Source organism: Meriones unguiculatus, chromosome 14 (genome assembly GCF_030254825.1).
Source record: "Meriones unguiculatus strain TT.TT164.6M chromosome 14, Bangor_MerUng_6.1, whole genome shotgun sequence".
NCBI classification, from domain to species: domain Eukaryota; kingdom Metazoa; phylum Chordata; class Mammalia; order Rodentia; family Muridae; genus Meriones; species Meriones unguiculatus.
In genome coordinates, this window is record NC_083361.1 from 6,221,137 (window position 1) to 6,248,377 (window position 27,241).

General features: G+C 45.6%; 1 protein-coding gene across 4 annotated transcripts in view; it reads right to left on the reverse strand.

Moving 5' to 3' along the window:
• Garre1 (granule associated Rac and RHOG effector 1) overlaps nt 1-27,241 on the reverse strand; it is a 73,734-nt gene that overhangs the window by 26,540 nt on the left and 19,953 nt on the right. For 3 of the 4 annotated variants that reach the window (XM_021641782.2, XM_021641795.2, XM_021641789.2), the window contains exons 2-3: nt 22,510-23,752; nt 4,271-4,471 (exon numbers count right to left, since the gene is read on the reverse strand). In XM_021641782.2, the coding sequence (XP_021497457.1) occupies nt 4,271-4,471; nt 22,510-23,004 (696 nt within the window). In that variant the 5' untranslated portion in view covers nt 23,005-23,752. The remainder of the gene's footprint in view (nt 1-4,270; nt 4,472-22,509; nt 23,753-27,241) is intronic. The other variant, XM_021641802.2, reaches the window with a different exon arrangement.

A 27,241-nucleotide genomic window follows, 5' to 3' on the forward strand; every position in this document is an offset into this window, starting at 1 on the left:
TTGCCATTGAGGGTCTCCTGAGGAAAGCCTTTTATGTGAAAGAGAAAGGGAAAAGGACAGAGTATTAGAAAATCAGAAATGGCACAGTGCTGACACCTCAGCAACCCTGTAGAAAGGGGGAGGTGGAAGATCAGAATTACATTCACTTTTACTCTGTTTTGAGACAGGGCCTCATGGATTCAAAGAGGGCCTTGAGCTCCTGATGCTGCCTCACCTCCCAAGTGCTGTGATACAGATGTTTGCTACCACGCCTGGTATAGGGCCTGTAAGATCCTGTAACAAAAGGCAATCATTGCAACTTAACTGCGGGGTGATTCAAACTAGACATCATATAAGAAAATCAACACACAGCCCTCAACCATAAATGATTTTGTACTCTATAAAACAGAATAGTGAGTCTTGGTTGAGTCTCAACTTGGAAGGTTTACTTTTTCTTCCCTTCACTGGAAAAGGAGTGTTAGCACGTCTAGAGGAGAACCACTAAGATGTGGCAGAGAAGACGCGCACAGCTTCAGGGTTTTGTTCTAAACTCCACTGCTGCCCCTCAGGCTTGTGCGGTGGTACTGACTGTCAAAGTCGAGCTTGTTCTGGGTCAGACTGTAGCCCTCAGTCAGCTGGCTACCTCAGTACTCACTGCAATGCACACGTTATTCAGTGTGGCCTCTGTGGGCTGCTATGAGCCTGCAAGAGAATTCCTGTCTTATGCCATCTTCCTGTCTCTTCCACTTATCAAAGGATGTGGCCATAGTTAAACATGTTTAGAGATATGGCACTATCACTTGAATAAAGAGCAGACACAGAATTACTCTTTAAACAAAACAAAAAACAAAAAAGCCACCAAGTGGCCTCAACCTGGGATGGGATGCAAGATTCTCTTAAGTGCAGCAGGGCTAACAACACAGACGTAAGGAACATCTCTAGCATGGTCAAGGGCTGAGCTCGAGTTCCACTGTGCCAACATCACTGTGAGCTGTGGGACTGATGTCAAGGTGTCTCAGGCCAGACCAGGCCTATCTGAAGGCTGGATCTGGCTGGGGAGGAACACAACGTTGCTGGCAACTGCAGCAGCGCTGGGCACTGCTCTTGCTGAGGTCCTGGAAAATGCCTTTGCCTCCTGCCTCAGGAAGAACAGTGACGAGGCCACAAATTATTCCAACCTTCTCAGCGTCTTCACCTGAGGCAACAGTACCCTCCAGGTTCTTCAATGTAACAGATATTTTCAGATCAAAAGCTCATACACATTTGCATGCATGTGTAAAATGTTTACAAGACACATGCTGCCATTGAGGAAGACCCTGACTCAAAAACAAGCCAGGGCTGGAGAGACGGCTCAGAGGTTAAGAGCACTGAGAGAACCCAAGTTCAATTCTCAGCATCCACCTGGCAGCTCACAACTAACTGTCTGTAACTCCCAGTTTTAGGGGAAATGATGTCCTTCTCAGAGGCTGCACACGATTCACTAACATATGTGACAGCAAAACACCTGTACAGATTAAAAAAGTAAATAAGTGGGGCATAGTGCTAGGCACCTATAACCCCAACAACTCGGAACACTTTGAGGCAGAAGCACTGTGAGTTTGAGGCCTACCTGGGCTATATAGCAAGACTCTAAGGGGTTGGGAGGGCAAGAAGAGAGCGACTGACTTTATAAAAAGCAATCTCTTTTCTCTTTTTCTCCATGTGTGTGCACTCATGAAAGGACAATCAGGCTTGATGGCAAACATCTTCACCAACTGAGCCACCCTGCCAGCTGGAGAACTTCTTCTGATTTGTTTACATCCAAGTTTAAGTTTAGAGGACTTGAGCACTGATTCTCAGCCTTCCTAATGCTGCCACCCTTTAATACACTTCTTCATGGTATAAAATTATTTCATCCCTATTTTGTAACTATAATTTTGCCACTATTGTAAATCATAATATGCCAGGACTAGGGAGGCAGAGGCAGGCGGATCTTTGTGAGTTCAAGGCCAGCCTGGTCTACAAAGCAAGTTCAGGACAGCCAGGCTACACAAAGAAACAAAAACAAATCATAATGTAAATCTATTCTTGGATGGTCTTAGGCGCCCTGTGAAAGGGTCGTTCAACCCCTTTCACAGGGCGTGAGATCTCCATGCTGAGAACCACTGGACTAGAGAATACCATGCTAGAATGGCCAGAGAAGATGTTGTAGAATAGGCAGGGTGCCCCATGAGAAGGCGTGAAGCCCACTTCTACAGCAGGCCCTCAGCCACGAGGACCACAGTCCCCAGAGGAGAACACTCACTGCACACTGGCATGTTCCCTCCCCCACATGTGATCGCCGTGCCATTCCATCCCACTCATGCTTCCCTGTCCACTAGTGGCGCTGTGCTGGGAAGCACCTGATCCTTACAAAATGACCAGTGTCAAATATATCAATAAGAATGGCTCAAATCACAGGCAAAGCAACTGATAAATGAGGATCTGGGCTATCAGACAAATTAGGTATCTTTTTCCATGTGTCTCCCTGGAGTTTTAGGGTTGGCACACATAGCATGGGCCTCACTACAGCACTTCATGCATGTGCCACCACACTTTGTTCTAACTCCCCTCTCCACTGTCCTCTCCTGCTCTCCCACCCTCCTGCAACCCCTTGCTCGGCCCCTTCTGTTTTCACGTCACATGTATCGTATACTTTCTTCTTTCCTCCTGCTCAAGATCTCTTCCTTCCTATCATGGGCCCCTTTCCTCACAAAAACACAGAGACCACATACACATCTACAGAAACTTCAATCTTAAAACTTAGGTTCTGCATATCAAAGGAAATACACTATTTCATATATATTTCTGGGTCTGGCTAACTTAAGAATCTTTTTACAAGCCATGCTCAGTGACACATGTCTTTTAAGAGGTGGATCTCTGTGAATCTGAGGCCAGCCTGGTGTACAAAGTAGTCAAGGCTACACAGAGAAACCCTGTCTTGAAAAACCAAAGGGGGGAAATCTTTTTACAAACTTTTATTTGTGTGTCTAAAAGGATGTGCACACAGAAGGCAGCGGCAGCACCAGGCACCCTCCTCTATCCCGATTTGCTGTCGCAGTCCTTTGCAGCAGAGTCTATCCCTGAACCTGAGCATCACTGAGGTTTCTAAGGATTCTGTTGTAGTTGTTGGCTATGCTGACAGTGATCTACCTTTCTCAACCCCACTCAGAAGTGGGGGTCCGAACTCCAGTCCTCATGATTGCACAGCAAGAATTACAAAGATCCCAAACACTTCTAGGAGAAGAAGGCTATAGGCAGCTCAAACTCGTAATCCCAAGGAGGGTGAAGGTAGAACAGTCATGAGTCAGAGGCCGGTCTGGGCTGCGGAGTGAGAATTTATCTCAAAAAATAACAATGGGCTGGAGAGATGGCTCAGAGATTGAAGGTGTACACGGCCTTTGCAAAGGATCTGAATTTAGTTCCCAGCACCCACAGTAAGCAGCTGACAACCATCTCTAAATCCAGCTTCAGGGCATCTGATGTGTCCTCCAGACCTCCACAGGCGCCTCTACTCACATGCACACACCACACACACACACACTTGAAATAAATGCTTTTAAAAATAACCATAGCTGGACGATGATGGCACATGCCTTTAATTCTAGCACTAGAGAGGCAGAGGCAGTCAGATCACTAAGTTCAAGGACAGCCTGGTCTACAGAGTGAGCTCCAGGACATCTAGGGCTACACAGAGAAACCCTGTCTTGAAGAACAAAAACAAACAAACAAATACATAAAAACAACAAGAGAACTCCCCCAAATAGGGCAGAGGCTGTAGCTCAGTTTGTGGAGTGCTGACCTAGCATGCATGGTGTCCCAGGTCCCAACCCCAGCACCATACAAACCGCCATGCCAGCCCACTCCTGAAACCCTAGTGTTTGTGAGGTTCACCTTGCCAAACACTCCTCTTACCTAGCCTACTAACCACGTAACCAGCTCCACTGTGCCACTCCTAACATAGGTGCCAGCCTTCTCCCTAGCTCACCTCTTTCAAGTTTCCCGCACCACTCCCGTTCACAAGCCAGGCCCTTCCGGCTGGGTCTGAACACCTCCTGTGCCCACTGAACCCTGCTCTTCTAAGTCTTTCTCTGTAGGTATCATTTCAGTGCTGGCATGGGCCTGACACAAGCAGGCCTTCTGAAAGACGTTTGCTGTCACAAGACCAAGCAAGTGAGGAGTTTATAACTTCATGTGTAAGCAAGTGGCTCTTCTGGGACAAAGAGGCCAGCAGCCTCTTGTTAGAACACGGCAGATCCGCAGAGTCAGTTACCTCAGCAGCCCCCCGCCAGGACCGCACAGCCTCCTCCAGTTCGGGTGTGTGGCCCACGCCAGACAGACTGCTGCTGTTCTTTTTTTCTGGCACAACTACCTCGGCAAAGCACGAGTGAGCCACCGGCTGGACTTTCTGCAAGGCGTGAGTCAAAAACTGGAAATGGACTTGCACCACTGTCAGGAAACACCGTCCCAGCACCTGTGAAAACAAGAGCGCCAGGGGCTTTAGGCTGCGGGTCGCTGCGGGGGTAGGTGCCACACATTCTCAACTGCCAACAAATCTGAAGTCATGAAAGCATTCAATGTTCAAAAGCCCCGCTTTAAGACTGCCTGCCTCCTGGGCCTTGGCACTAGAAGTTTAGAAGTTAAAACATTTCAAAGCAAGCAGTAAGCCTCAGCCACAAGATGGGTCTTCCAACTTCCCACCAGCTGTCCTCACTTCCCTCTCGTCTAGACTGTCTTTGAGTTCCTGCTGGGCCAGAGCCATTCATAATCTACATTATGGCCACAGAGTATCAGAATGCAAAGGAAAAGTCATGGCATGGGACTAAAAATCTGAAAGGTTGGTTTGACCTAGAAGAAAGAAAACATTCCTTTGAAAATTAAACCCAAAGACACTGGTTGTTTCAGTGCTAATGTTATGAACTGAGGTGTCCGTTGTGTTTCTACTCTTACAAAACAAAGCTGACAGACTTTGTTGACTTCAGGAGTCAACGAAACACAGCAAACAATTCTATCAGCAGGGCAGAACCCACTAACCCCACACATCAGTGACTGGTTGGGTGGTTAATAATTCAAATAGGGCCCTGGCTCTGTAGACCAGGCTGCCCTTGAACTCACAGCGATCTGCCTGCCTCTGCCTCTCCGAGTGTTGGGATAACAGGCATGAGCCACCATGCCAGGCCGTCAATCTGCTTTTTAAACTTGACCAACCAGAGCTGTGATGTGCTTGTTATGATTCCCTGTTCCTCTCTTAAAGCAGAAGGAGAAACTGTTGGCTGCAAAGATACTGAGGTTGGAGAATTGAAAGTTCAAAAGCAGTTTGGGCAATTTGGTGAGACCCCCATCTCAAAATAGAAAAAAGCTCCAACTGTCTGCATTGTTTTTCACAAAGATCTAACACATCATCCTCTAACCTCATCTCATCCCTTGGAGCAGCCTGGAAGACTCAGTCATATCCAAGTCAGATGCTCCCCTTTACCACAAACCCAATCCATCCTCATACATCAGAGCTATTTTGCTAAAGACCAGCCAGCTCCCAAAGTAACACCTACTCCCTCTGAATGATTTTCCCCCTGTGGAAATCACTAGAGCAAACAAGCCAGTAAACAGCTGCATCGAAGCCAAAGCAAACAATGAAACGAAAAGCTCACAGCATAGCGTCTACCCTCTGCAGTGAACAGCTAAATCGCAGCTGGACTCAACTCAAACCTCTTGGGTTTCCACTGTTCCCTGCCTCACAGCTCCTCCCCATCAAGGCTATGGCTATGAAGGGCAGGGTGAGGGACAGGGGGAGCAGACCTAAGGATACAGCTAGAGACACCTGACATGAATAATCAGCATCTTCTAGTACCAAACACACAACCAGTCAGCTTTAACTGAGCAGTTAGCATGTGCCTGGTCCACACTACAGACTTCATGTGGGTTGTGTCAAAATCCCAGAACACCCCTATAAAGTCGTCTTCATTTTACACAGAGGAAAACTGAGGCTAGACAAGTTATGAAACTGGACACAAAGGTTATGTCACAAAATAGATGGGCAGAGAAGTCTCTTCATCCAGCGATCAGTTTCTAAGCTTTTGGCCAGTGTGCCCCACTGCCTTCAATACTTCCAACACTTAGGTAGGCAGAGGTTGGCAGCACTGAGACCAGGCACACAAGAGAAATTCAGTCTTAACTGGCACTGGCTGGGGGCACCAGGAAGCTCCCCACAGTGCAGACACAGAGGACCAGGGCTGGCTCCTCCAGGACACTCCCTCTCCCCTCTTCCTTGGCCTCTGCAGGCTATGGGAGAAGAAGAACGAGGGGAAATGAAGATGCCACGCTGCTCTGGGGTCACATTCTCACAGCTTCTGACCAATGAAAATGACTTGCTCCTTCTAATAATAAATATATAACATGTGAATGCCTAATATGTACAAAGCTCAAAAGCCCTGAGGGTACATAGGAAGGAAAATGAGAAAGTCCCTGTAGTCATGAGGGCTACATACTAACGGGGCTAGGAGAGACAACAAAGCCATAAATAGACACAAGGTCAGATGCAGCTGGAGAACAAAACTGCCTGGCAGGTGGTGAGGAAAAGGCTCTCTGAGGATAGAACCAAGGAAGGAAGCTTCCTTTCTCACTCCAAGTGGTGGTGAAGCCTGGTGTCTGGATCACAGAAGCGTGGGGCTGGCGTGGGTCCCCCTGAGGCACTGCTAGAATAGTGGAGGGGGAATCCTGCCGCAGAATGCAGCAGGAGGAAAGATGCCAAGAGCTTTATAAAGGACTATCAGTGGGTTGTTGCTGTTTATTATGTGCTTGACCTCAGATGAGTCATTCAGTCTACAGTTCTTCTCTGTAAGAAATGTCCTCTTCTTTCCCACGATGTATAAAGCATAAACCCAAGTTATGATTGTGACAAAATACACATCATAAATAATTAATTAAAGGCCAACCCAACCAGTGGTTACCCTGGGCCTCCGAAACTGGTTTCAGTAACTACTTATTATAAAATGTCACCTCAAGTAACAGACACAAACATCACCTTCTAAGAGGACAAAGCTCCTGTCTCTTCCCACACTTTTTATCTCAGCTCACTTCTTGGCCTGGCCCTCAACCCCCACGATAGACCACACCCTCCTTGACTCAGGGATGGGGCCTGTTCTTGGGAATTGTCCTCACACAGGTTTGGAGCGTATATCCCAGGATCACAGACAGATCTCTTACAAAGAGAAAGTTTCACAAAGAGAAAGTTTCTTAGGCTCGGGGCATGCGAGGTTGAAGAGCAGCCTGGGTAAGCTGGAGAACAGGTGAGGGGAACAGTCGAGGACAGGCACTTAGATTTAAAACAGCACTGAGCTCCACCAACAGCTACCTTAAGCCATACCTGGAGCACCACTCAAGGCACAGTAACCCTGTGGAAATGTGAGCAATTTGCCCATTTTACACATGACAAAAACAGGCTTAAAAAGATAAACTTGCTTAATGTCAAGTAGGTTTAAGCGAGGATTTAAAACCAGGTCTGTCTCACTCCAAAAGACATTTCTGAACACCAGGCTGCCCCGCCAGCCTGTGACAAGATCCAGGATGTAAAAAACAATGGTGGACAGGTACTAAAGAGAAAACATTCTAGAAAGCAGATAATCATCAGGGAGCTCCTGAGACAGACCCATTTCCTGGGAATTGAGAAACCTGGTGCCATGGCACATGCCTATAATCCTAGCACGCAGGAGGCTGGGACAAGAGGTCCACAAATTTAAAGTCCACATGGGCCACCAAGTAAGACATAACAGAAGAGCACATGAACCTTTTTCTCCTCTTGTACTACAGCACAGTATCTACCAAGCACGCTGTAGTCATGGGTATGACCACAGTGCCCTTTATTCTTGGTGCATTTGCTTGATTGTTTGTTGTTATTAGTACTTTATTTTTGTGTTTGTCAACATATGTCAGTAAACCATGTGTATGCCCAGTACCTGAAAAGGCTCCAAGAGATTACTGGATCCCCTAGCACTAGAATTACAAACAGTCTGAACTACCACATAGATGCTGGGAACTGAACTCAGGTCTTCTCCAACAGCAGCCCATGTGCTTGTTTCTAGAGGCAGCAATTCATCTAGTCCAGCCTGACCTCACCAGTGCAGCCAAGGGTGACCTTGTGCTGAGATTACAGGCCTGGGCTACCACGTCCCGTTTGTTCTCAGTGAGTTTTATATCTTAAGCAGATTACAAAGGCTTCTAATTTAAGGCCATCCTGTTCGAGAACTAAAAGACATCCTTTCCATACCACGATAGTTGTTGAGGGTCATAACACATAAACTCTACCTTTCTGAGTATTTTGAAATTCTGTTACTGCTAATTGTTCCTAGGTTCCTAGGGTCCAGCCCAATTCAGCACTTACTACTTGCATGCGAAGGGAACCACTGATGCCTAGAGCAACCTCATCTCCCAAAACACTTACTTTTTTTTCTGTCAACACAGAAGATGAGCCCAAAAGTTCACTTAACTCTGCTTAACTCCACTTAACACCACTTCACCTTTCTCAGATCCCAAGCAAAGTGAAAACTAAGCCATTCTGTCCCTTTTGTCTGATCAGATGAAGTCTCTTAGAATGAAAGCTAAGATTGGCTGCTCCCATTAGAAATTCCAAAGCCATTCCATCACTTCCCTCACTCCAGTACTCACATATACCTTACACATTCCATTTGGTTTCCAGTGTCCACAGCTTTGTTTTGAATACAGCTTCTTGTCTTTATGGTAATTCCAGAGTCATTACATAATGTCCTAATCCACAAACCAGAACGAGATACTGATACCTAAGCGTGCCTTGAGAACAGACAATGCAACAGACCACTTGTACACTATGAAAAGTGCTTATGAAAACTACTGCAGGTTAAAAATGGAAAAAGTAAGCATACTGAAAATAGCATGCAAAACACTGGCAAGAGACTGCTGGTGCTGTATTGTGGAAGGCTTGCTGATCATGCAAGACTCAGATTTCCATCCCCTGGGTAGGATTCTTTTTGACTAACAAAAAACCTGCAACTCTTTTCGTAGCCAGCATTTTTGCTCACAGAGGGAAGCCAACCTGCACGTGAGGAGGAGGAACCAGGGAATGTAATAAAGTCAGTATATGCCTTCAATACCGAATGCTACCAACTTAGACCAAAGTCCCTTCTGACCCGGGCAAGCTGCTGTTTGCTTACTGTTACCAGTAAGGTGGATTCGGAGCTCCTGCCTGTCATACGGGCTAAGCACTATGACATGCAAAACTTTTAACAGTGACACACGTTCCCCTTTGACCGGCCCGGGACTTGGAGGGGTGAGGGGTCTGCTAAGAAATAAGCAGTACTACTATTCCCAAATAAATATAACCAGTAACTGTAGCATTTCCTGATATCCCAGACTTGGACCTTATGTAGTTTAGTAAAACCTAGATAGTACTATATGTTGCTTTGTTCATTTTCCAAAATAAATTATACCAAAAACATATTGCTGGGCTAGGGTTATAGTTCAATAGTGGAGCACCTGCCTTAGCATGTATGAGGTCCTGAATCTGATTTACTACCATGCAACATGTGCTAAATAGATAGGAAGTCTTTCTTGATCTTATTTTTAAGACAGGGTCTCAGCACATAGCCCTGGCTACCCTAGAGATTCTTACTCATACATACAGAGAAAAGTCTGCCTCTGCCTCCCAAACGCTGTGCTTAAAGGTATGTTCCAGTACACCTAGCCATTTCGTTGTTGTTTGTTTTTTGAGACAGGATTTTTCTGTGTAGTTCTGACTAGCTGCCCTGAAGCTCACTCTGTAGACCATGATGACCTTGAACTCAGAGATCTGCCTACCTCTGCCTCCTCAGTGCTGAGATTAAAGGCATGTCCCACCATGCCAGGCTTTCTCAAAGCTTTTTTTTTTAAAGATTTTTTAATTTATTGTTTTTACTCTAGGTGTATGTGTTGTGTGTCCATGTAAGTACAGGTACCCATAGAGTTCAAAAGATCACCTGGAGCTAGAGTTACAGATAGCCGTGAGCCACCCAACGTGGATGCAGGAGGCCACACTCAGGTCCTCTACAAAAACAGTGCTTGCTGCTAACCTCAGAGCCATCTCTCCAGCCTCACAAGAAGTCATGTTTCAGCTTCACTCCTAAAAATCTGATTACATGTAATGACAAGTATAAAAGCTTGCCCAGGGAAGGGCCCACTGTGGTAGTACATGCTTGTAACCCCAGCATTTGGGAGGTAGAGGCAAGAGAATCAAGAGTACAGAGTCATCCTGGGCTATAAGAGAGACTGTTTCAAAAAACAGAAAAAACAGGTTATTCAGGAAAAGGCACTGGAGGTTTAAGAACCCACATTAGCTGTTGGATCAAAGACAATATCTGTCCTCAAGAACCTTCCCTACTGCAGATGCGAGTTTTCCCCATAAGCAAATTTACATTGTTTGTTTATATGGGGTAGAAATAAAAACATATTCAAGTCAGCACTTAAATATATGGCCTAGAAGCTCATTAGAATTTAGGAAATTCTTTTTGTCGAACCAAGTCATTTTTATTAAGGGTTATAGCTGCCCGTAAGAATATTTCAAACTGAGCACGGTGGTAGACTCCTGCTACCTCAGCTCTCCAGAAGGCTGAGAGAGGAGCAGCACTCATATGCGTGTGTTTGAAGCCAGTCTGGCTCAGCCACATCAAATGCATAAGTTGTGTACCAGTGCTTCACAATCTGCCTCACTAGACTAGGAGACCCCAGCCCCACCTGTCAGGGACGCACCCAGCCAAGTCACCCCTATGGTGTCCTGACTGGTGAGTCTGTGAGAGGTCTTGGGAAGGGTCAGAGAAGAAGCCTGGCCTGTCTGAGCAATGCTGAGAGGGTGAGCCTCCCCCTCTGACTTGACCCATTTGATCTTCCTGACAGCCAACATCCAAGATACGACACTGGCTTCAATCCCTCTTGGTTTTCGACTGATCAAGTTTCAGACTCCCCGGCTGCTGCCCAGTCACCTTCTGACCTCCACTTGCTGGAGTCCCCTAAGGCTCCCTGCTTCTCCAGCAGCACGTACTGGATGGCCGTATCCAGCTGCTAGCCTGGAACACCATCTACTGAAGTTATAGTTGTGGCCCTCAGCTCTCTTCTCTCAATGTGTGTCCACCTATGTACTGGAAACCATACCCTGGGGGTCTAACAGGTATCCTATGTGACATTCGCATTCATTCAAATTCTCTCTCTCTCACAAGCTCACATGCACACAGGCACACCGGCTCACCAGCATTGCATGTAATTCCAGGCTAATCTTCATGAGTCCAAGGCCAGCCTGGTCTACACAGCCAAGAGCTACATACACATAGAGAGACCCTATCTCAATACAAACAGACAAAAAACAAAACAAAACAAAAAAAAAAACACCCAACTGTTAAAACATTCATCAGGGCTGGGAGATGGCTTAGTGGGCAAAAGCCCTAGCTGCCCACGTACAAAAACCTGATCTCCCCAGAACTCATGCAAAAACCCAGATGTGCTAACACCCATTTGTAACTCCAGCACTCCTACAGTGAAGAAGTTGGAAGTCAGCTAGCCTAGAGGATATGGGCAATAGCAGAAACAGAGTGGCCCTGCTAAAGACGGGGGTGAGAACCAGCTCCCAAAAGTTGTTCTCTGCCTCCACATGTGTACAGTGGCATGTGCAAGCCCACAGTCCACTCAGACACACACAACAGGTAATTACATACAAATCACCTGACTCTCCAGTTTTCAGGGTTTAACAAGATAAGGGAAGTTCTAGAGACAGATGGTGGCGGCTGTACATGGGAACACCCGTAAACAGTTAAAACAGCAAATTCTACAGCACATACACTTAACCTTATAAAAAACTAGCCCTAAGCCAGGCGCTGTGGCACACGCCTGTGATCCCAGCACTCAGGGAGGCAGAAGCACCCAGATCTCTGTGAGATCAAGGCCAGCCTTGTCTACAAAGTGAGTCCAGGACAGCAAAGGACACACAGAGAAACCCTTTCTCAAAAACAAAAACAAACTAGTCCTAAACCAGGCATGGTGGTATATTTCTGTATTTGCTACCCTGGCAGGTGGAAGCAGGAGGGATTCAAAGTTATCCTCAGCTATTCAGAGAGTTCAAGGCCAACCTGGAATACACAAGACCCTGTCTCAAAAACAAACAAACAAACCACCAGACAACAACCTTTGCCCAACCCCTCAACTCCCCTTCCCCCGAAAAAACTAGTAACAATAACTACTTGTGTCCTTTGAAACCATTCCATTCCAAGCTACTACAGTCTCGTGCTTGGATTACTGTAATGGCCTCCACCTTCACTCACGAACACCAGGTTTACCTCTAATAACAGCCCCCTGAACTGTACGGGGCTTGACCTTCAGCTGTTCTGCCTGAATCCTGGACAACATATAGTGTGGAGATGAAGGAGCGTATACTTCTTTCCCTGTAAGGAAACCTAGTTGTCTCATCAAGTACTTCCTGCCACACCTTCACGGGCCAGATCTTATCAAGAATCACTATCAGCTGTCAGGGAGACTACACAGGGTGATCCTTACCCCAGAATCGAAGGTAGGGAGGTGTGTGTGCGCATGTGCACAAGGGTAGAGAATGGGATTCAGGAAGTGAGAAAATTAAAACAGTCAAGCTTGAGGCCATTTTTCACTGGCATTACAGCGCCTTTCACACCTAGTGCCACAAGTCTTCTCATCTGCCAGGCCTACGAGGCCTGGAGCACGTTCTGTCCTTACCCACCTCTGCAGGCCCCAGCTACTTCCTCTGCATCCATCAGAGGACTGCTGGTGCAGAGAGCAAAAAGCCACACTGCCCGGGACCTGCCCAGGACCCTGACAGTCTGGAAGTGTTTACAGGGTCCCACCACATCCAAATACTCGCACCTCCCTGATTCTGAACATTCTGCGATTAGCCTAATGGCAGGAAGCCTGGTCTCATGAAGAAATGTGCTCTGCATGTACACAGCACCGGCCTGAGGCACTGGGGAGGGATCCTAACCCCTATGTACTAAGATTGGTTGATTTTTGTGGTGCTGAATATAGAATCCAGGACCCTGCGTATGCCAAACAAGCATTCTACCACTGGGCTACACTCCCAGCCCTGCCCAGAGGATTTTAGGCAACTATTTTACAGACGGTCCAACTTTAAAGAGAGGCTGCAAAGACTGACTGACATCATTCAATCATAAGAAATCTAAGCTGACTAGAAGCTATAGCATTAATTCAGCAAAATTAGCCCTCCCTAAAATTATATTCTGAACTGTTTATATTTCTGATTCCTTATTACTTTCCTGTGAAATCTAATTTCCCCTTGGGTCTTTCTTTCTTCCTTCCCTTCTTCTTCCTTCCTCCCTTTTTCTTTTAACAGGATTTCCCTGTGTAGCCTAGGCTGGCCTGCAACTCAGCATCCTCCTCTCTTAAGTCTCCTGCTGGAACGCAGGTGTGTAGACCATGCTTGACCTCTTTGGGTTTCCTAACTACGCAAAGCAGAGAACATCGCTGTGTACCCATAAAAAGGCTTCCATCTATTTCCCTCCTGCCCTTTATCCTTTTTTTGAAGTAAAATCTAATCAACCAAGAGCCAATACATGTTTGAACTTAACTCAAATTAACTGTCTATTTTCAAGACAGGGCTACTCTTTGTAGCCCTAGCTGTCCAGGAACTCACTCTGCAGACCAGGCTGGCCTCAAACTCACAGCGAGCTGTCTGCCACTGCCTCCCAAGTGCTGAGATTAAAGGCATGTACTACCACTGCCCAGTGATACTCAAATGAACTTAATCAGCATCTGAGACTTGATCCCCAAAAGGTCACTTTGTTTACTTGTTACATCTCTCTTAATTCTCTTTTAATCCAGAACAGTACCCTTTACCTATTTTCAAGCAACTGACGTGAATAAACTGAGTCAACTAGCTGCAGAGTATCCCACTTTCTGTCAGATTAGATCTTATTGGTATTGAGCAACTCAATGGACTATGTCCATGTTTCTTATGGACTCGAAGTCCATCTTAGAAGCTTGATTACATTATTTCAGGGTTTTTCCTGGTCTTTCTGTGTTTTTAACAAGAGGAAGAAGTACAAGACTATATGAGGAGGAGACTAGAAGTGTAACTCAGCAGTAAAACACTCACTCGTTCCTGGGTTTGATTCTAGCAAAAAAAAAAAAGAGTAAGAAGAAAGAAAGAAATTTCTGTGGAGTTCTACTGTGTAGTTTTTACTGTGTGGAACTGGGAGAAATCATCTGCCTTGATTCTGGTGACACTGAGCACCGAGGCTGGTCACTGGGATTTGGGGACAGAAGGCCTAATCCCTCCTTTATGCAATTCCCAGCAACCTTTCACCAATCAGCTTTATTCTCTATTTCCGGCCACTGTCTGAGTGACTGAATTCCTCGTAGTCAACAAAATGACTTTATCAAACTGTATCGTCCCTTGCACACAAGAGAACTGAGGTTCTTTCACAGAGAAGTTTCCTTAACCCAACAGGCTACTGTTACTAGTTAAATAATAAAATACCAGGCATGAAAAGCCTAAGACTCTCAAAGCATTATACGCTTGTTATTGTCTTTGATTGTCCCTAAAGGTAGAAGGCAAGTCTCTATTGATGAAAACACCATGAACTTTGGACACAGAGCCCAGAAGAGCTAATGTGACCTGACTACCTCCTACCTAACTAAGGACCAGCTTTCATGACATCAAAGGTTCTAGGAAAGCTTCCAAAGGAGGCAAGTTAACCAATAGTCTTTCCTAGCTCTGACGCCTATGAACTAAAATGACCAGCATAGCACAATAACCCTAGTAGTGTAATAGTGCCAAGCACACCTTGACAGTAACCCACAGCTCTCTAATTAAACTTAGGGAGTTCAACAAAAGAGTTGTGGTACGGGCAACTGAGCAGACTACCCAGGGCTAGAGAAGTCATGTATCTTGGAGGAGAACCTACAACCACCACTGAACTAAAGCTGCATACCCCCAACTCTGTTCTAAATATTTGTTCTCAGACTCACAGATAAGCGTAGTACTCACCCCTCATCAAGGAAACTTGTCTTTGCAACAGATGGAGACCATCATAGAAACCATAACCAATCAAAATGCAGAGCTATGGAGCCCAATCCCAATTGATACATCTGCCACAAAGCTCCTGCACCTAAGGCTCAGGGGTCACTGCAGATGGAGGAGCAGAACACCAAAGGAACAGGAAGACTGCTAAGACTGTGTCAAAGCAAATGCCAAAAGCTACACCATGAAGCCTCACCAACATGGTATTCTAAACAAGACCTGAACAAGGACAACAACCAATAGATATGCTAATGCGATAGGGAGTGGGCCATACAAGGCCTCAAATGATGAGCACACTAATATAATAACAAATGAGCAGCCCTGAAGACAAACCTACCAGTAACAACAGGCAGACTGAGCAAGTCGTATGTATATTTAAGGAAAAAAAATACTACATACATACACACAATTTAAGAAAAAGAAGCCACAAATATGAAAGAAAGCAGAGAGAGTGTGTGTACATGGGAGGGTTTGAAAGGAGAAAAGGGAAGAGGGATGCTATATAATTGCTATATAATTATACTCTCAAAAGAAGCTATTTCTTTTTAGCTGTTACTGTTAAGGATTTTTTTCCCCCAAGACAGGGTTTCTCTGTGTAGCTCTGGCTGTCCTGGAACTTGCTCTGTAGACCAAGCTAGCCTCAAACTCACAGAGATCCGCCTGCCTCTGCCCTCCAAGTGCTGGCATTAAAGGCATGTGCCACCTCCACCTGGCTAAAAAAAAGAGTATTTTAAAAAACTAAGTTGGAGCAGGGCCAGCCAAGGTTACACAGAGAAACCTTACCTCCAAGAAATAAAAAGATCTACTTAACTCCGTAAGGTTAATAAAAATCACATTTTTTAAACAACTTCTAGCATTTTCCATTACTATCGCTATACAGTATTTTTGACATATATCTATTAAAAAAAAAAAAAAAGGCTATATACCTGAACTAAGGCCCTTAAGAGTGAGTCAGAACAGAAGTTAGTTCAAGCACATTCACGGGCAATCACGGGATTCCAAGGAGACCATCAGTGTGTCAAACTAAAAGCCAGGGTTCAATGAGGTAAAGATGTGATTTCATGTCTGTCTGAGACTTGAGAAGCCAGTAAAAAAATGCACAGTCCTCTCAAAGCCTATCAGAGCCCCAGAGCCATCCCGGGTTCTACACTGTCTATACAGCACCTGCCCAGAAAACCGGCCCTCAAGACACTGAGGACCCAAATTGAACCCAGAGCCCCAGAGCTGCCACTGGGTGACGAATACCAGTGCCCGAGCAGCCCCTCCTGCCGCCCTCCCTTCCTACTCCTTTGACACCGGCCTCACTCTGCCCCCACTCTGTACATTCTTTCTACCTTTCTAACTCTCTTCAAGACTGTGAGGTGGTTCAGAAAGTAAAGGCTGCCAAAGCCTGACAACATGAGTTGAATCCTTGGGGTTCACACGGTAGGAGAGAAACAACACCTACAGGTTGTCTCCTGAATTCCAATGTGTGTACGGTGGCGCACACACAGAAGTAAATAAAATATAATAAAAGAAACTCAGCCCCAATAATCTCCTTCCGTTCACCGTTCCCGCACACAGGGGCCTCCCTGCTCCGCAAACACTCAGGCTGACTGCGGTCGCAGCGATCTGCACCAGCTGCTCCCTCTGCCTCGTCCTCTTGGGTTTGCTTCCTCACCACCTTCTCCTCTTTTTACATTTTTTTATTCTTATCATTTATTGCAATTATTCGGTTGTACCCCAGCTGGGGCCCCTCCCTCGTCTCATCCCCATCCCACCCTCCACCTTCTACTTTCTCAAGCTTCATCTCCTCAGTGGTTCTCTTTCCCATGGGCACACCATCTTCTAGTGCAGAAAGGGAGAAGAGTCGTGACTTCACTGCCACATCTCCAGTTAGCACAACAGCATCGGACACCAACAATGTATGCAATTAAGACATGCAGAATTGCTACATAAACAGAAGCAAATGTGACCCACTAATGCTATAATATGCGACTTTCTGATAAATACAAACCGAAGACTCAGCACTCCATATTTCCTTAATATGAAATACAGGCTTGGGTGCTGGAGAAATGGCTCAGAGGATAAGAGCACTGATTGCTCTTCCCAAAGGTCCTGAGTTCAATTCCCAGCAACCACATGGTGGCTCACAACCATCTAAACATGAAATCTGGTTCCCTCTTCTGGCGTGCAGGTGTACATGCTAACACACATTGCATAAGTAATAAATAAATAAATCTTTTAAAAAAAAGAAATACAGGCGTAACAGTAAATAACTTAAAAGTGTTTCAAAATGAAAGAAATAACCAGCCAACTCAACTCAGCCAGCTTGGCATTTTTATAAGAACACCAGAATTAACACAATTATATACACCCTTTGAGTGGACCTTCCTAGGACCCAAGAGATCCAGTGTAGTCCGCTCTTAAAATGTACTTTTCCTAAATTCACATTCTGATTTTCCTGATGGCTTTGAGACTCTATGGGGCAGGGTCCTGCCAAATCTGTCAGTGGGCTTCCCTGGCTACTTACAGGTGTGTTCAATGGACTCACTGCCCCATCCACTTCTTTTTCCATGCCCCATTCAAAGTGGAAGGCAAATCAGTGATTACTGATAAAAGAGATTGTTTTAAAGCTTTTTATACTAAAAAAGTCCTGGTCAGGAGCCAACCTGGTGGCACTCGCCTGTAATCCCATCTCTAGGGGGCTGAGACAAAAGACCACCTGTGCTGTAAGAAGACCCTGCCTCAAAAAATAAACATCAAAGTCCCAGCATTCCTAGCACCAGGCAGACGGCCTTAAGACCACAAGAGGAAAAGCAGCACAAGACACAAAGGGGAAAGGAAGGATGCTGCCTTGGGAGGCAGATAAGACGGGAGAGGTGTTCTGGGACAGCAACTGGCCCCAGCGCAAAGCGTTTCAACTAGTGGACGCCTTACCAGCACTTCTCCTTCACCCAGAATGGCACTCTGCACTTCAGGAGGCCTCGCAGCACCCGCTGAGCCACGTCAGCAGTGCTGATGAGACCAGTCCCAGGGCACAGCGCTTCCCCAGTACTAAGTGCTTCAGGAGAGCACCGGGACACGGGTGGTAATCCCACCGTATAGACAGGCAAACGAAGGCTCAGGCCTGGACAATGAGAAGCACAGCCATCTTCTCAACTCAGATCTTCTGACTCCAGGCTCACAGTCACTCCTGGGTGGCATGCCAGTGTCACAGGCACTAGTTAGCTAGAAGCCCTCAGTCACAACTGATGCTCTAAACAACATTCAGGGTAACGCGTAAGCCACAGGAAGGCACACACAGGACAGAACCCTGTGGGAAAGTCAGAGTGGCAGAGCATGCAGGCAGCACTGTTTATCTACTAACCACACCACATGGGGTGGGGATAGGGCACAACAGCACACTTTGTGAGAGCATCTGAATACTCCTCCAGGGCTCTCTGCTCTGCTCTGCTTCTTGCTCCTGTCGTAGAGGAGGAGTAGTCTGCTTTCTGCTGCTGTGACTGCTGCACCTCCTGACAGGAAGCAGGGCAGAGAGGAAACACGGGGAGCATGGCCCTCTGTAACAACCAGCCAGGTCCTTCCAGGCCTACAGCTCATGCAAGAAGAGTGTGGATTGTACTTACAGCCTATGGACTCCAAGGGCCCCGTGTCCTTCCCCACAGTTATACATGATAAGTAAATTTGGGGGTGGGGGAAGCACACCAAACAGTAGCAAGTCACGTAATGCAATGCCAGTGTCAGACTCCCTTCCCCAAAACCAACATTACAGAGCCTCAAAGGACGCTGCTTAGAAAACAGGGCGTTAGCAGCCAAACACCAACAGGAGAAAAAATCCGAATGCTCAGCTTGTTCGTGTGAGTCTGGCTAACAGCAGAGGAGGGCCCCTACTGACCTAACTACCCTAGCTGTATAGGAATTCCAGAAACAGCAAACACTGCTCCAGGGGTTGAGGATAATGCTGAGATGCTGAGATGTTCAGTGGGTAACAGCATTTCCTTCCAAACCAAATGACCTAAGTTCTACTTCCAGGTCCTGCACAGTGGAAGGGAGACATCACTCTCCTCTGACTTCATGCACTCACACACGCACGTGCATATGCACACACGCACAAACAAGCACATGTGTGTGCACACAAAGACACACAAATAAATAAATGAATAAAATTCAGGTATAATGTTTCATCTATGGGTCTGCTTGACAGACACATTTTAAAACTAATTTATAAACGGGGGCGCATGCCTATATCCCAGCACTCTGGGAGGCAAAGGCAGGTGGATCTCTGTGAGTTTGAGGCCAGCCTGGTCTACATAGTAAGCTCTAGGACAGCCAAGGCTACACAGTCTTGAAACTGCCCCCCCCCAAAAAAGTCAGTTGTTCCATACAGAACAGACCGACAGATTCCAAAAGCCTTCAACAGCAAGTAGTTTCCAGACTAGCGTTGGAAACAGAAAGCCTGTTTAGTCTATTATGTACAAAAGCCATGGTAATGGTCCAACTCTCTTAATCAGAATTTCAATGAGGAAAGCCAAGTCAAAATTTTAAACTGCAACAGTCAGAAGCATTGCCCAGCCCAGGAAGGTAGTACACGCTGACAATCACAGCACTTGGGAGGATGAGGCAAGAGACTGCGAGTTCAAGGACAGCCTGTGTGGTGATATACCCTCTGACCCAATCAGACAGGCCTCGCAGCACTCAAGACAGCCTATAATCCCAGCAGCACTCAGGAGGAAGAGACAGAGGACACCTGTAAGTTGGACGAAGACTGCTCTCCACAGCAAGTTCTAGGACAAGGACATCTATACATTGGGAACCTGTCGCAACAAACAAACAAACAACCCCCAATGTAGGTAACAACACATGCCTCAGTGATTTGCTACACTCCTGTGTCTCCATTCTCCAACGGTCCTAGCATTTGTCTCTCACTATTAGTGACACAGTCATACAGGCCTAGCTCTGTCTTCTCAGACCTCGGAGTGTGACCTGAAGAGCGCAGGGTTGCAGGCAACACCCCACAAACCACTCTCACACAGGCTCCCACATAAATCTACAATAGCCTATCATCTCAGGGTGGCATCCCAGCAGCGTGTTCTGCATTTCCTGTGGGAGAAGGGGATACAACCATGTGCTTGCAAAATGTCATATCTCTGTCAAGAAATTACCAAGCACACTGTAAAAAAAAAACAAAAAAAAAAAAACAAAAAAAAACAAGGGTGAGCATTATGGCCCATGGATCGATTTGCGCTCCAGGCCAGCCTCTTCTACATAGTAAGTCAGTCCAGGCCAGCCACAGGGAGAACCTGTCTCAAGCAAACAAACAACACAACAACAACAACAAAAAAAATAGAGTGGTGCATCTGTATGTGTGCCGCTAGGTATTTGTACACAGACAGTCTAGAACAGCGCACACCAAGTACACAGGCATTTGGGGATGAAACAGAACAGGCTGGAAAAGCACGAAGCTATACATTCTATTTGTTGTGGAGCCATGGTTGAAGCCTCCTGGATACTGGTCAAGCATTCCCCCACCCAGCTGCATCTTCAGCCTTGCTTATTTTTTGCAACAGGCAATATAGAGCCCAGATTGGTCTTAAACTTACAATCTTTCTGCCTCTATCTCTTTATTGTTAAGACTGTAGGCATGTGCTACCACACCTAGCTGAGTTTACATTTCACTGTCCAATTTCTTTGGAAAATGCCACATATTTTAAATGAACGTTTTGTTTATTTTCCCAGGGCAAGCACTCAACCACTGAGCTATAGTCCCAGCCTAAAAGTATAATGTAAAAAATACTTTTACTATGATGAGCCATTTTATAAAAGTACAGAATTTCATAAAAGCATTCAGAAATTACAAATACACCTGATAAGAGAGATTCAAAGCAGAACAAGCCTATGCTGTATGTAGCTCAGATATGGGTAAGGACTTGGGTTTAAGACCTAGCCTGGAAACACACACACACAAACTGGGATGATACAGAAAGGGTTATAAGGGCCCCACAACACTTGTGGAGTCATGACTTGTCTCATATTTAAATAACAAGAATGACCCACGATTATACTAACAGCAAAGGCAGAAAATCATGGCTCCTGGCCCAAACCCAGTGCACTGACCACATCCCTTGGATAAAATGAGTTCTGCTTTTGTTAAGATTTATTTTGAATTACGTGTGCACCTGTGTGTGGATGCCCACGAGGACAGATCGAGGCCTCAGACTCTTTGGAGTTGGTGTCACAGTGGTCATGGTGCCTGGCATGAGTGCTGAGAACCACCCTTGAACTCAGGTCCTCAGGAAGAGCAGTATACACTTTTAACCTCTGAGCCATCTCTCCAGACTCCAGGTTTTCATATTTTTAAATAATTGGAGCTGGGTGTGGTGGCACATGCCTTAAATCCCAGGACTCAGGCGGCAGAGACACTCTATGAGTTCAAGACAAGCCTGGTTTACATACCAAGTTCCAGGTCAGCCATGGCTACACAGTGAGACCCTACAAACAAGCACTAGCTGCTCTCCCAGAGTACCCAGGTTTGATTCCTAGCACCACACGGCAGCTCTAGTCCTCTGTAACTCCAGTCCCTAGAAGAGCTGATGCCCTCTTCTGGCCTCTGCAGGCACCAGACATACATACAGGCAAAAATATCTGTACAAAAAATAAAAATAAAAATAAATGTACTAAAATAATAATGCAACAGAATCAAAGTTTAAAAACAAATCAAAATCCCCCATTCTAGCTCAGTGTGGCAGCATCTGCGGAGAATGCATAAAGTTCTGGGCTCTATCCCCACCACTGAATAAAAAACAATAGTAAAAAATTATTTTCTCAGTGAAGTCAAGGAAAAACGCCATCTTTATTCTGAAGAAAACTTGATTCTAGTCTAGAGTCCTAAAGCAGTGTGCTTTGTTTTTACTCCACAACCCCCAAGAAACATCCTGGGGAAGGTTCAAACTCATTTGAAGAAAACAGCTTTGAAAAGAACTGGAACACTAATTTATTCTATAAACACGAAGGACTGAAAATAAAAACAACAACTCACGCTCACATGTAGATTTCTAAGCACTTCTGTTTGTGCAGAATTAGGGACTGAGCCCACGGCCTTGCATGCTAGGCAGGTGCAGTGCATGTTGGCTCCAGCCCCATTAAATACTTTTCATAGTATAGTATCTGGATACCAGTTTCCAATTTGAAAAAGAGACAAATCAGTTTAACTTTTTCTTTTGCATGTGCTGGGATTGGACCTGAGATCTCATACCCTTGAACACTGACTGTAGCACTGAGCCCCAGCTTTCTAATCCTGCTCAGTAATCTTTTAACCTACTTAACACGAGTGCATCAGAACTTGCAGGTACCACATTTTTTTTACAAGAAGAGTATATCAACAGGAGGAGGACAAAGGCTACACTGTTACAGCTTGGGGACACCGAGGGTCCTCACTGACCTCTGCAATACATTTTCCTAGGGGGACAGTACTCTACCTCAATGTCCTGGAGACTGAATTCCTTCTGATCCGTGAAGTTAGCAGCCCCAGCACTGAGCTCCATGAGCATCTTGGCAATCTCGGGCTTTATGGCTGAGGTCAGTCGGCTGGCTGCTTCCATCACGTGCTCCTGCACATCTTTGAGCTGCATGGCGGCCTTTGAGTAGTGTGAGTTCCTGAACACAGTGCTGAAGAGATCCGTGAGGAACGTGCTAGCACGGCAAAAGACATTGAGGGCATCCAGGTACTTGGAGATGCCCTGCTGGATGTCAGCAATGGGAGTGGAGTGGGGCATGGCATGGTGGCAGCTGCCGGCAGCAGTCAGACTGCCCAGTGGGGCAGAGGAGGCCGTGGACGCCAGGGGAGCGCTCAGGGCTCGGCCCAGCTCGGGCATCGGGTACTGCTGGTGCTGCTGCACCTTCTGCTTGGACCCGCCAAGCAGGAAGCGCCGCTTGTAGTCCATCTTACTGTCCTGGGCACTGCAGCAATACATGCGGGTAGGGAGCTGTCCCGGGGACGCTGGCAGGTCAGGGTTCTGAGTCCTTGTTTTCCAAAACCGTAGCTAGGTATAAAAATAGTGGAGTTCTGCAAATCTAAGTTTTAAAAAAGGCATTTCCATGAGGCAGGTAACCATGTGATCCAACATAAAGGTGAGAAAAATAACAGGCTTATATAATTAATATTTTCAGGGTAGGCAGGAACTCTGACAAAAAATAAAAGTGTGTCCGAAATTCTGTGTAACTGTTCAGCATCCTACCCTCAATAAAGATATGCTTGCTGAGGAAAATGTTTACTTACAATTGCTTTGCAAGAATATTTTGATACTTAAATTTATAAATGGCAGAAAAATAACTTAACTTTTAAAATGCAATATAATGTATCTTCTATATACCAAAGAGACCCGGCTGGTCAACAGCATTAGGTGGAAGGGGTTACTTCATGAGAAGTCCTTAAGCAAGCGCACACCTCTGCAGAATTCCGACAGAGCCTGCCTGTCAAATCCATTTACCTGGAAAGCTGCTTCTCAGTGCTAAAAACTTGCAAACGTCCTGTAAGGGTTTCTGGAAATAAGTTTTCTTTAAACATGGCCTTTGTTACTGTGTGTCTTCTTTCTTCCCTTTGCTGAGGTAGCGGTTTCCTTGTAACATTAGTAAGAAGTGCTTCCAGACTGGGTTGGCCTGCAGTTGTAAAGTCTGCAGCAAGAAAGCACAGATGCATTCATAAGGCCTCTAAGTCATTTCCTGTAAGAGGAAAAAAAAAGAAATGAAGTCAGGGAGGCCGTAGGACAAAGAGCAATTCTGAACACTGCTACAATGCTGTGTCCTCCACTCTGGTGCGCTTCCCATCAATACATCATAATAAGTTTCATGAAAGCAGGATGGGGTGAAGCCCAACTATGAAAAAGGGAATGTTAGAAAGCTCACTGGGGGCCAGGCATTGATGGTGCACGCCTTTAATCCCAGCACTCAGGAGGCAGAGGCAGGCAGATCTCTGTGAGTTCGAGGCCAGCCTGGTCTACAGAGCAAATTCCAGGACAGCCAAGGCTACACAGAGAAACCCTGTCTTGGGAGAACAAAGAAGAAAAAGCAAGCAAGCAAGCAAGCTTGCTCCTCAGTTGGAGGCTAGAGACATGACTCAACATGCAAGAAGTTCAGTGTTCAACCCCAGCACTACATAAACAAGCTGTGGTGGCTCACACCTCTAATCCCAACATCCAGGAGGTAGAGGCAGGAGGATAAGAAGTTTAAGGTTGCTGGGCGTGGTGGCGCACGCCTTTAGTCCAGGAGGCAGAGGCAGGTGGATCTCTCTGAGATCGAGGCCAGCCTGGGCTACAAAGCGAGTCCAGGACAGCCAGGGCTTATTGTTACACAGAGAAACCCTGTCTCAAAAAAGTAAAAAAATAAAAACTAAAGGAGTTTAATGTCATAATGTTAGCCTAGTGTGCTTCAAGCCAGCCTGGCTTATAAGAGACCCTGTCTCCAAAGAAAAAGAAAATTCCTCAAGTTCTACCAAAGATAATGCAACAAATTAAGTCTGATTTCAGACCAACTAATCAATCTAAAGCTGGTTAAGTGGTAACACGTTAAACAGGGCCTGCTCAACAGTAGGCATCCTTTTGCTTCCTCTTCAAAGGGCTCACAAACCTACAAGAGGACTGGATGAGTTGAACTATCCCAGGCATCCATTAGGAGCCTGGGTCCAGGGTCTGTAGTCCGCAAATCTGAGAATGCTGAAGACACACATATAAAATGGGACAGTATTTTGCATGCCACCTGTGCACATCCCCCTGAACAACTTAAATGAGCTCTACAAAACCCAAGCACAGCGCTGCACACCTCTGATCCCAGCTCTTGGGAGGCTGTGGCAGAGGACTGTCCTGAGTGTAAGGCCAGTCTCAGTTAAAGAGCAAGTATCAGATAAGATCGACCAGGACTACATGATCAAAGGGGAGAATGACCTCTACATGACGTGGAGTATCTAGGGCAATGTTAAAGAGCACCATGTGATCAGCTGTGAATCTCTGTTTAACGGTAGTAACAAGAAAAGGTCTGTATGTATCTTAGAAAGGTACAATTTTAAAATTACGCATTTACTTAGTTACTTACGTGGCATTCAGAAAACAACTCTTGGGAGTCTGTTCTCTCCTATTATCATATGAATTCCAGTCAGGCTTGGCAGCAAGCACCCTTACCCACTGTTCATGAGGCACCATTCCAGGCAGAATTAATTCTTCTAAAAAAGATGTATTTATTTTATGTGTATGGATGTTTTATCTATACATGTCTGCACATTACAAGTGTGCCTGGTGTCTGCAGAGTACAGAAGAGGGCATCAGAGCCTCTGGAACTGGAGTTACAGATGGTGTGTGCTGCCATGGAGGTGACAAGAACCAAACCCAGGTTCTCAAGAAGAACAGTCAGTGCTCTTAACTGTTGATGGCTCTCCATCCCCAGAAACTACCTTTAAGAAAACCAAACACGGGGGAGGGGGAAGAATATGATAAAAAAACATAAATATGGAAAAACTTTAATTTTTAAATCAACAACAACAAAAGCAAAAAAAAAAGAAGGAAGGAAGGAAGGAAGGAAGGAAGGAAGGAAGGAAGGAAGGAAGGAAGGAAGGAAGGGAAACCAAATACAACACTCTAAATGCTGAGGCAGGAGGAGTAACAAGAGTCTGTAGCCTGCAGCCCAGAGAACAGGCTGAGTTTCAGGGCAGCCTGGGCTAAAAGAAAGAATTTGTCTCAACAAACAAACAAAAAATAGATAAAAATTCTGGAATTGAGGAAGATGAAATTGTAGGCGTAAGGTGATTATGTAATTCAAACGCTGATTTCTGTACCCCGCATATCTGGTTGCAATCCTTGTTTCGAGAATCTCCTACCTTAATGTTGTGTAAATACTGCTCCCAATTTCCCCCTGATAGATCAATAAAACAGCTTACTACCAAACACTGAGCAGGGGGGAGAGAACAGGGCTGGACTTTTTGTCAGCCAGGGGAGAAGGTGTCAGAAGAGGAAGTGAGGAACTTCGCCGCAGGAGAGGTCCAGGAGACACCAGGAGAGAAAATTCAGCAGGAAAGCTATAAAGTGCAAGTATCTCTGCAATGTACACTGGGAGGAAACCAGATTAGCTTAGACGGTTAAGAACAGAGTAATAACTGCTCAGTTCTTGTGCTGTGAAGCTTATTAAGCAAATATAAGAGAGTCTCAATTATTTGTGTGATAGCCGGGTTAAGGGAGAAAACTGAAAAACAAACATAGTTTATAAAAACAACCGTAATTATGCCTGTAATCCCAGCACGTGGGAAGCTGAGGAAGAAGAAATCCACGAGTCTGAAGTTAAACTCGGTATGGATACACAGTATCAGTACAGCTTCAACTACAGAGTAAGACCCTGTCAAAAGGAACAGGGCAGAATTCTGAACTTGAAGAAACATGAAAACTGACACAAGAATTGGTTCTCTGAGAGATCTATGGGACACCATCAAGCCAGTATAAGAGCAGCCTTGGGCCCCTGAGCTATATGCTCAGAAAAGCAGTAGAAAGCACACTTCCCTCAGGCACACTGAGGTCAGAAAGAGAGTGGCCCTGTAGGTCTGACTGGCTGAGTGAGGTCCTGGTTCTGCACTGACTAGCAATGTGACCTTGGTAAGTCCTTTAGCCTCTCTGCCTTGGTGTCACCATTTCTAAGCAGAGATAATAACTGTAACTACTATTATTGAGTTAATGAGTCTACACATATCAAAAACAGAATAATGTTGAGCACATACTAAGCATTAATATTTGATGATGTCACACAAGACAAGAGAAGGTAAGCAGCCTCATTACCTTTGCTTGTCTGGAAAAACACTACTGACACACAAGAAAGATTTTGTTGAGTTACCCAATGTCTAAACCAAACAGAAACCTACTACCCTACAATGGGAGTTATCACACGCTTCATGAACCCTAATTTCATGCGCTAAGCAAAGAGAAATTAATTCCTGAATGAATTCATTAAGAGTTCCTATTTGACTAAAATTTGATTGGTATGATTTGTGAATACTGAGCATGTGTGTGTATGCCTGTGTTCATGAATGCATGTGTATGTATATGTGTGTGTGTGTGTGTGTGTGTGTGTGTTACGAGGGATCAAATCTAGAATCCATGGTGGCCAAGTGCCTCCCACTGAACTACATTACATCCTTAGTCTCAGCCACTGAACAATTTTGAGTCCACTTCAGTCATT